The sequence below is a fragment of the Hippocampus bargibanti genome, linkage group LG01 (assembly GCF_051943395.1).
Source record: "Hippocampus bargibanti isolate YZ-2025 linkage group LG01, ASM5194339v1, whole genome shotgun sequence".
NCBI lineage: Eukaryota > Metazoa > Chordata > Actinopteri > Syngnathiformes > Syngnathidae > Hippocampus > Hippocampus bargibanti.
The window spans coordinates 34,154,966-34,166,233 of NC_142734.1; the positions used below are offsets into that span (position 1 = coordinate 34,154,966).

Here is an 11,268-nt window from a genome sequence, read left to right on the forward strand (position 1 = left end):
AGATGGTTGCCATTTAGTATCACCTGCAACAGGGGTGTCAAACTATTTTTTTTTTGCCGCAGTCCATCTTGTACTTAGTTTCCTCGCGAGGGCCGTTCTGAAACTATTAGAATGTTTCATTTCCTCCACATTATAGATACAGAATGCTTAGCAAATTCATGAATAACTTGTTTTCAAGAATAATGAGTGTTATTGTGGTTTACATACGACAATTTGAAATTTTGGTTTGGACTTTAGCAAGCATCATGGCACTTGACATGCTTGATTTGCTTTTGCGCCCCGAATAAAATGATTTGGGGGGGCCAGATTTGACCACCGGGACTTTGCTTCGACGGAAAACCCTACAAGGAAGAGGCAGTATCTATTTTAAATGATGCTGGTGTGTTGAGACCAATTTAATAACAGAGTCTATAATCCATTCCTGCTTTCTTCCATTTAGTAAGTATCCAATCGGCTACAAAAACAACATTTTCATTCAAATGATAGTCCACCTGAAGATCTAGTCATCACCAATTCATTGTGACGGTCTAAAACTCAATTCAAAAACACATATGCACTTGTAATAAATATCAAACATTAATACTGTCAGGATGCGTTCATAATTGACCATTAAATTAAAATGACACATTCAAAGAAAAGTAACCAAAAAGGCAAACACAATGCATCTTCACCAGCTTGGGTATTCACGGCGTGTGAATGTTGAGCCATTATGTTCGCCGCCACGATAATAGGAAAATAATCTCATTTGAGTTCCGCACGAATGAGCGCAAATCCGCCACACACTTGACTTGCATGCGCGTATAAGTATTCACAGCACAGGAAAGTGTAATTACAAGGCGCCTTTGGCATCAGCACGTCCAGTCTTGTTGGAACAGTTGTTGTGCTCACCATGTCCCTCTAGTGACTTTCTATTAACAGCGGGAGAGTGCTGGAGTGAAGATAAGGCAATCACTACAGCATTCCTTATCAAAAGGGCGTGGAGGGAAGCAGGGGCACGAGGAGAAGAGTCACACGAAATAGGCCACGGCCGGCGTGTAAAACAAGCTCTCCTCTCTCCATCCGACCAACCTACCGCCACACCGCTCCTATCTCCAATTCCAGGATACTCTCGGCTTGTAATTTAACACTTGCACTGTGCTGATAATGCAGTCTCCGGGGAAGGAGGCAAGAGGTGATCGGATGGGATGGAAAAGGTGAAAGACCAGCAGAGATACAGTCAAAGTGTAAGGAGAGAGAGAGAGAACAGTAGCAGAACTGAATAAAACGGTGGAGCAGGTTGCAGATTTTAAGAGTAAAGACCAGTGTTTCTACAAGTTGTTAAAATGAGAGTAAGGGGGCAGAAAGAGGACGTCAATGGAATGACATATTGCGTAGAATCCAACAAAATCATATACAAGAACAGTATGTAATGACATAACTGATTTCATTAAATCATGGGATTGACATAAATTTTTGAATGGTTGATAAGTATAAAAAACCTGCATATGCGTTGCTAAAATAATTATATGAGTTGTTTTCTCTCATTTTCTGTTTTGGAGTAATTGAAAGACTTTAAACTTGTTTATGCACAGAGGATTGTTGCAGTTTTTGAGTATACAGTCTTGCCATGGTATCTTGACATTGACCCATGACAATAAAACAATTTATTTCAAACCGGTTAAGCCCGAGGGTTAATTTTATTTTGATTACCACTTTAGTTTGGTTCAAAATCACAAAACAAAGTGTGTGTGTGTGTGTGTGTGTGTGTGTGTATGTCTGTGAAGTATGTCTGTGTGTTCATGTACCAACTGTTTGGTCTTCTCAGCCTCCTGGCGAGTATGCTGTCTCTCCCGAGTCATTTCCTTAATCATCTGTGCCTCTCTTTTACGGGCCAATTCCTCCCTTTGTATGATTTTCTGCCAATCAGTCCTAGAAACACACACACATGAATAATCATTCTTGTATTGCCCTCCGGCTTGCCACAGCATCAGATTTCCAAAAGGCTTTCATGCCGCAATTACAAGGCCTCCAATTTTGGTGACCTCTAGAGGGCAGCACAGACCATCACTCAGATGGCATACTCGAAGTCATATTGTGGAAGACAAGCAAAAAAAAAAGTCAATTAATTACAAAAAAACAAATAAAAAGATGTACACTGTTTGAATAAACAGGTTAGAAAATAAAACAGTCAATAAAAGTAAAACCACAGCTTTATAACTCCAAACCGAGCCACAATAGTATCAGATGAGAAAATTTAAATAGGAGCGATGTCACACGATTCAACCCTTTTTTCTGATGAAAGAAGAGTCTAAATTTCTTACGCTGCAGTCCTAAAACTTTATATTCTGCAGGTCCTGCAATTTGAGTGAAGCATGACATAAACCCTGGCACTGGGGTGCGTACATTTTTGCACATCGTCTGGCAGTGAAGGAGTTAATATTCATGTTTAGGAATCTGGGGCACAGATTGTCATATCAAACAAAATCTTTTAGACAGACATGCGAGCAAAGTCATCATGTTGCCCGCATTTTACTTGTTGTTTTTAGATTTCTTGATGTCAAAATCCAATTAGGAAAAATATGACGAACCTCTGCTCCTCTTTCTTGACTATAGCAGTTGTTTTGTCGGTACTGGACTGGGCGCTTAACTGGTTTTGTTGTGGATTCTGCTGCGGTCGGGTGTTGGAGACGGTGCTGAAGGATCCACCTGAAATAACCAGACAGGCAATAGTAAATCGAAGTGTAATGGATGACAAACTTTCAGTGTCATCACTTGAGACTTTGGGAGAGGGAACAGGGATTTGGGGAGTTGGAAAGCTCGAGGACATGTTCGGTTTTACGCTCCTGGCACAGATTCACTTCCACGGTTTGGTTAGTCAGAGTGCACCAAAAACGGAGTCCCGGGGTGCGTTTGAAGTGTTCCGATTAAGGACACTGTGTGCCACACAGTACGTCAGGCAGGATGGAAAGATTTCAAACGTGAGCTGATGATGGTTTTCAGAACATAGGATGCTTTCAGAACATGCAATTCTAGAAATTGATCTATTCTTGATTATCAATATCGGTATCAAGTCTTGAAAATGAGAAACATATCAGCACAGGCCAGGGAAAAAATGTGTGCACCCCTCTCCACTGGTCATGCATATGTTGCAAGAGCAGAGATTTTTGGACAAGTTGAAACTGCAACTATTATGCTGAGTTCACCTTGTCTCACCTGGACAAACAAACAAGAACAACTGCAAGAATTTGTCAGGTACAACAGGCATATTAGCCAGTGAAGGAAAGCAGTTAAATGATGAATTGTCTTCTGTTAAATTGATCAACAGTGAAAATGTAAACGATTAAGAAATGTGTTTAATTATAATTTGTAGACCCTAAAATTGGATGCAAGTATACCTGCATTTCTCTGTGCACGGTCTGGGGGAATATTGGCCACACCCCTCATCCTCTGGAGAACATCTTCTGAAAGCTGGACCAAAGAGTGAAAAGCATGTTTATCAAGACAATAAAAAATGCTGCGTTTTGTTTTTTAACATTCAGCTTTATGGCAGTTCATTGGTATAAAAACTTTTTTTTAACACCACCACCTGTTCACTTTTTATAATGGAAATGGTGACCGCTTTATCCAGGAAGGGAACAGAAAATAATATGTTGGCTTTATAAGTTCCTGTGTGTTTTGAAAGGAAGTTGTACCATTTTTTTTCAAATGCTGCAAAGAAAATCATCTGGGAGCAAAGGATTCTTCAGTGAATCACTTAAACGCAACTTCGTCTTTGGATGTGCATGTGTGCCTCTGTCCGCAGGCCCACGAAAAACCACGAAAACCAGTGACTCACTATTTCTAAGACTAAAAACATTAGAAGGTGCAGATTTATGGACTTGCGTATTGGTTTACATAGTGCTTTAATAACAGCTGAAGCTGGAACAAAGCGTTAACATGGAAAAAAATGGAAATGCTGACCCCTTGTGGAAAAGAAGAAAACATTGCCAGAGGCCATGGCCAGCGCTTTATCGGCACCCAAGCGTGAAGAAAAAAACCCAGACAAATTCGGGAATAGCGCTCTACATCATATTTTCAATTACAGAATACATTTGTGAATGGCAGTGAATGAGTTAATAGTCCCACAATGGGGAAATTTGCAACACATTCTCCCACTACAAAAAGCAGAAAAAAGCAAGGCATACAATTTGGCCTTCTCTTGTCACACAAAGCAGAGAAGGTGTAATCAAAGATGTCATCAATTACTGTGACTGAACAGTTGGGCTCAAATCTCTAACTTTGGGGCAATTCATACATTGAATACACGTCTCTACTGTGCACCACTATTGTGAATTATTATTTTATTTCTTAAAAATTTGAATGCCCATCAAGTAAGAAAAGTCAAGTAAGAAAAATCAATATTTATCTAGTTTTTCCCTCTTTCCATTGGCCCTTGGACGGTACTTGATGTCCTCACTGATTGTAAGCATTGTGCTGAGATGGAATAAAACTCTTACTTATCAATCCTAAATAAATACATACAATGAAATATTCGAATCATGTGCAAGCATATACAGTATATTCCACAAAAACCATTGCCTTCAATTGAAATTCAAGTGAACAGACACATTTAACGTGTTTGTATTCACTTAAATAGCCTAATCTCACAGAGATGCAATATATTTCACTAAATTAGTAGTCGGAGGAGTACAAGATAAAACATGATGCCATTCACCAGCTAATATGAGGCATGGTAATGAAGCTTGTCCCCATCTGCATCAGCTCGCTTTTCTCTAAGCGTGTACACAGCTGTTTCGTTCACACCCATTACCAAAGTCTGAATGCGCTCCCCGACTCAGATGCTGCCGGATCTGCAGCTGACGACACGTCATTAAATGTAAACAAGGTAGGTAGGTGAGTCCAATCGAAGGAAACATCTGGATCAATTTACCACTGCAGCTTCACTGACAGATTGATGGACACGAGTGAAAGTGCAAGTCCCATCTTCCTTGAAATGGAAGCCACGGATCTAAGAGGTGTCCCAATTCATCACTGCTGCAGTAAACCAGATGCCTCCTTTATCGCTTCTGACACACTATGTGTCTTGTTTGAAGTTACTATTGGGCATTCCAGGGCAAACATTGCTAATCATTTCAGAAGTGAACAAAAGCAAAACTAGATTGTGAAGAGTGCTCTAAGACAAATGGTGAGTGACGGGAGGGTGCCATCCAATAGACAATTGTTCGTAACATAATTATATCACAAGATAGTTTCATATGAGCCAATTAAAACATGTATGACTCATACCCACTCAGACACACACACCTGCAGGGTCAACGCTGTTGGTGCCCTTTTGTTAATGAAATAAACTAAAATAATGTGCATGTTAAAATGTAATTAAAACAAAAAATAAATAAAGAATTGTCGTAGGAATTTTGAATTATCATGAGCAAATTAAAATGGTCTGGAAAAAAAAAAACAATGGCCCCCTGACCTTTATTTTTCATTGTAGAAATGGAAATGTATTTTAATTAATTACATATCAAAACGCTTCTGTAAATTTCAATTCAGATTTTGAGCATGTGTTGAGATATTTTGACCATGAGTAAAGGGCTCCAACATTTTCATGTTTGAAGTGAACCTTCTCCACTCTGTATAATTTATCCTGTTTCATAGATGCCTCATGGTACTTTGTATTATCGCGGGGATAAGCAAACATTTGTCCACGGAAAATACACCAGACTCTGTACTTAATGTGATTTAATGTAATTTTCCACTTGTCAGACAATAAAAAAAGCAGAAGACAGCCGCACATAAATCCACATGGCGGGTCCAGAGTGTGTGTGTGTGTGTGTGTGTCCAGGGAGAGTAACGGGTGGGAGGCTGCCTTCGCTAACGATGTGTCGGATGAGTCAAAGAGCAGATAAATCGATATTAACAACCATTTAGTTCTATAGACAACAGAACTGAACATGCGTGTTTTTGGACTGGGAGAGGAAGGACCGATGAAAGGCTACTTAAGCACAGGGAAACTACAAAATATAAAGGCATGAAGCTATTTGAGAACCATGAGACCACCTTAGTTTCAGGAGAGAGATGGTCACTGCCAGGAGTAAAATACAAAATCTGTCATAGATGGTTGCCATTTAGTATCACCTGCAACAGGGGTGTCAAACTATTTTTTTTTTGCCGCAGTCCATCTTGTACTTAGTTTCCTCGCGAGGGCCGTTCTGAAACTGTTAGAATGTTTCATTTCCTCCACATTATAGATACAGAATGCTTAGCAAATTAATGAATAACTTGTTTTCAAGAATAATGAGTGTTATTGTGGTTTACATACGACAATTTGAAATTTTGTTTTGGACTTTAGCAAGCATCATGGCACTTGACATGCTTGATTTGCTTTAGCGCCCTGAATAAAATGATTTGTTGGGGCCAGATTTGACCACCGGGCCTTGGCTTTGACGCAAAACCCTACAAGGAAGAGGCAGTATCTATTTTAAATGATGCTGGTGTGTGGAGACCAATTTAATAACAGAGTCTATAATCCATTCCTGCTTTCTTCCATTTAGTAAGTATCCAATCGGCTACAAAAACAACATTTTCATTCAAATGATAGTCCACCTGAAGATCTAGTCATCACCAATTCATTGTGACGGTCTAAAACTCAATTCAAAAACACATATGCACTTGTAATAAATATCAAACATTAATACTGTCAGGATGCGTTCATAATTGACCATTAAATTAAAATGACACATTCAAAGAAAAGTAACCAAAAAGGCAAACACAATGCATCTTCACCAGCTTGGGTATTCACGGCGTGTGAATGTTGAGCCATTATGTTCGCCGCCACGATAATAGGAAAATAATCTCATTTGAGTTCCGCACGAATGAGCGCAAATCCGCCACACACTTGACTTGCATGCGCGTATAAGTATTCACAGCACAGGAAAGTGTAATTACAAGGCGCCTTTGGCATCAGCACGTCCAGTCTTGTTGGAACAGTTGTTGTGCTCACCATGTCCCTCTAGTGACTTTCTATTAACAGCGGGAGAGTGCTGGAGTGAAGATAAGGCAATCACTACAGCATTCCTTATCAAAAGGGCGTGGAGGGAAGCAGGGGCACGAGGAGAAGAGTCACACGAAATAGGCCACGGCCGGCGTGTAAAACAAGCTCTCCTCTCTCCATCCGACCAACCTACCGCCACACCGCTCCTATCTCCAATTCCAGGATACTCTCGGCTTGTAATTTAACACTTGCACTGTGCTGATAATGCAATCTCCGGGGAAGGAGGCAAGAGGTGATCGGATGGGATGGAAAAGGTGAAAGACCAGCAGAGATACAGTCAAAGTGTAAGGAGAGAGAGAGAACAGTAGCAGAACTGAATAAAACGGTGGAGCAGGTTGCAGATTTTAAGAGTAAAGACCAGTGTTTCTACAAGTTGTTAAAATGAGAGTAAGGGGGCAGAAAGAGGACGTCAATGGAATGACATATTGCGTAGAATCCAACAAAATCATATACAAGAACAGTATGTAATGACATAACTGATTTCATTAAATCATGGGATTGACATAAATTTTTGAATGGTTGATAAGTATAAAAAACCTGCATATGCGTTGCTAATTATATGAGTTGTTTTCTCTCATTTTCTGTTTTGGGGTAATTGAAAGACTTTAAACTTGTTTATGCACAGAGGATTGTTGCAGTTTTTGAGTATACAGTCTTACCATGGTATCTTGACATTGACCCATGACAATAAAACAATTTATTTCAAACCGGTTAAGCCCGAGGGTTAATTTTATTTTGATTACCACTTTAGTTTGGTTCAAAATCACAAAACAAAGTGTGTGTGTGTGTGTGTGTGTGTGTATGTCTGTGAAGTATGTCTGTGTGTTCATGTACCAACTGTTTGGTCTTCTCAGCCTCCTGGCGAGTATGCTGTCTCTCCCGAGTCATTTCCTTAATCATCTGCGCCTCTCTTTTACGGGCCAATTCCTCCCTTTGTATGATTTTCTGCCAATCAGTCCTGGAAACACACACACATGAATAATCATTCTTGTATTGCCCTCCGGCTTGCCACAACATCAGATTTCCAAAAGGCTTTCATGCCGCAATTACAAGGCCTCCAATTTTGGTGACCTCTAGAGGGCAGCACAGACCATAACTCAGATGGCATATTCGAAGTCATATTGTGGAAGACAAGCAAAAAAAAAGTCAATTAATTACAAAAATAAAAAATAAAAAGATGTACACTGTTTGAATGAACAGGTTAGAAAATAAAACAGTCAATAAAAGTAAAACCACAACTTTATAACTCCAAACCGAGCCACAATAGTATCAGATGAGAAAATTTAAATAGGAGCGATGTCACACGATTCAACCCTTTTTTCTGATGAAAGAAGAGTCTAAATTTCTTACGCTGCAGTCCTAAAACTTTATATTCTGCAGGTCCTGCAATTTGAGTGAAGCATGACATAAACCCTGGCACTGGGGTGGATACATTTTTGCACATCGTCTGGCAGTGAAGGAGTTAATATTCATGTTTAGGAATCTGGGGCACAGATTGTCATATCAAACAAAATCTTTTAGACAGACATGCGAGCAAAGTCATCATGTTGCCCGCATTTTACTTGTTGTTTTTAGATTTCTTGATGTCAAAATCCAATTAGGAAAAATATGACGAACCTCTGCTCTTCTTTCTTGACTATAGCAGTTGTTTTGTCGGTACTGGACTGGGCGCTTAACTGGTTTTGTTGTGGATTCTGCTGCGGTCGGGTGTTGGCGACGGTGCTGAAGGATCCACCTGAAATAACCAGACAGGCAATAGTAAATCGAAGTGTAATGGATGACAAACTTTCAGTGTCATCACTTGAGACTTTGGGAGAGGGAACAGGGATTTGGGGAGTTGGAAAGCTCGAGGACATGTTCGGTTTTACGCTCCTGGCACAGATTCACTTCCACGGTTTGGTTAGTCAGAGTGCACCAAAAACGGAGTCCCGGGGTGCGTTTGAAGTGTTCCGATTAAGGACACTGTGTGCCACACAGTACGTCAGGCAGGATGGAAAGATTTCAAACGTGAGCTGATGATGGTTTTCAGAACATAGGATGCTTTCAGAACATGCAATTCTAGAAATTGATCTATTCTTGATTATCAATATCGGTATCAAGTCTTGAAAATCAGAAACATATCAGCACAGGCCAGGGAAAAAATGTGTGCACCCCTCTCCACTGGTCATGCATATGTTGCAAGAGCAGAGATTTTTGGACAAGTTGAAACTGCAAATATTATGCTGAGTTCACCTTGTCTCACCTGGACAAACAAACAAGAACTACTGCAAGAATTTGTCAGGTACAACAGGCATATTAGCCAGCGAAGGAAAGCAGTTAAATGATGAATTGTCTTCTGTTAAATTGATCAACAGTGAAAATGTAAACGATTAAGAAATGTGTTTAATTATAATTTGTAGACCCTAAAATTGGATGCAAGTATACCTGCATTTCTCTGTGCACGGTCTGGGGGAATATTGGCCACACCCCTCATCCTCTGGAGAACATCTTCTGAAAGCTGGACCAAAGGGTGAAAAGCATGTTTATCAAGACAATAAAAAATGCTGCGTTTTGTTTTTTAACATTCAGCTTTATGGCAGTTCATTGGTATAAAAACTTTTTTTTAACACCACCACCTGTTCACTTTTTATAATGGAAATGGTGACCGCTTTATCCAGGAAGGGAACAGAAAATAATATGTTGGCTTTATAAGTTCCTGTGTGTTTTGAAAGGAAGTTGTACCATTTTTTTTCAAATGCTGCAAAGAAAATCATCTGGGAGCAAAGGATTCTTCAGTGAATCACTTAAACGCAACTTCGTCTTTGGATGTGCATGTGTGCCTCTGTCCGCAGGCCCACGAAAAACCACGAAAACCAGTGACTCACTATTTCTAAGACTAAAAACATTAGAAGGTGCAGATTTATGGAAAATGACAATTTGGTGAGAGTTTTCTTCGCACCATTTGTCCATTGTATTTACTCATATTTGTTTTAATGTGCTCTGTTTACAGTTTATGAAGTTCAGTTTTGAATTAGACTATATTTGGTTCCTAAAAGGTGGCTTTTTGATGATTTTGTGATGAAAATGCAATAGAATATTCACTGTAGTTTTCAAATTATGATGAGTTTTGTTGTCTGATATGTACTTTCTGCTTAGTGTAGTCACTGGAATTACGTATTGACTATCAAATAATTAACATGATTTTGTTGCGTGGTGGCTGTTTCTGTGTGTATAAGGGTTTTCAATAATATTCTGAAAGTTACTTCTTTATGTAATTCAACACAAATGGTCATATCTCAAATTTCATGACAAGTTGTAACGCAACTAGTCAATGTTTTGATTCAGGTTTTTATAACAAATAAGACAAATGCGGAAATATACACCGAATTTATCAATTGAACATAAATGATTATGAAATAAACACCTCGTATATTAATAGTTTGATTTCAACAAGAGAGACAATATTCCAAAATGCTGCATATGCTAAAGAAAGTCTGATTCTTCTGCTCCGGAGAGATCCGGCTAGTCTGATAACTTGTCCTTGCGTCCTTCTGCATCCGAAGTTGAAGTTGAAGACTCGTTTTAAGAAGGATCCGTTTGAACGAGCTCACAATTGTCCAGATTCGGCGTTTTAGCAAAACAGCGGGTATTGGTGAGTGTTGTGAGGACATGACCTAAGTTAGCATAGCTTTGCAACAAACGCTAGCGAATTAGCATTACCTTGACTCCACGCAGAATCCTGACTCTGTCCTCGTCGTCCACACCAAAAGACACTTTTCTCGTTGTACTTTCTCCGGAGCCCATTTTGCGGGCAGTAACACTGACTAAATTGCGTTTATACTTATATATATTTATTTATGCGGTCATCGCTGTTATTGCGTTCTATCGTTGATAATCGTGTAGCTACCGGTACTACTCAATGACAGCTGGGTTCGGGTTGCCAGATCCACGTGTCATCCCCCTTTGCAAGTTACAGACCGTACAAGTCAATAAATGAGAGGATAGTGTTAAATTTTGTCAGCAATTATTGCTGTTGTAGTTTGAACGAAATATACAGCTGTATAATCTTAAGTAAAAACACATACATATAGATAAACTCGTTCACACGTACATGGCAGTCTAAGTTTTTAAAACTCAAGATGCTGTTGTTGGAGTCGTACAACTGGCTGAAATGTCAAAGCAAACTCTCAAACTCCTTTAATTCCATTAATTAATGCATGTAATGTATTTTGGAGTGTATAGTATTCTATTATAATTTG

The 11,268-nt window shown here is 39.4% G+C and overlaps 1 protein-coding gene across 2 annotated transcripts in view; it reads right to left on the minus strand.

Moving 5' to 3' along the window:
* LOC148904006 (MICOS complex subunit mic25a-like) overlaps window positions 1-10,951 on the minus strand; it is a 35,203-nt gene extending 24,252 nt beyond the window's left edge. Inside the window, exons 1-4 of one of the 2 annotated variants that reach the window (XM_089012621.1) lie at window positions 10,730-10,951; window positions 9,455-9,527; window positions 2,568-2,685; window positions 1,785-1,908 (exon numbers count right to left, since the gene is read on the minus strand). In XM_089012621.1, coding sequence (XP_088868747.1) covers window positions 1,785-1,908; window positions 2,568-2,685; window positions 9,455-9,527; window positions 10,730-10,813 — 399 coding nt within the window. In that variant the 5' untranslated portion in view covers window positions 10,814-10,951. Of the gene's footprint in view, window positions 1-1,784; window positions 1,909-2,567; window positions 2,686-3,374; window positions 3,481-9,454; window positions 9,528-10,729 lie in introns of those variants that run through there. The other variant, XM_089012613.1, reaches the window with a different exon arrangement.
* Between the last annotated feature and the right edge of the window lie 317 nt (window positions 10,952-11,268).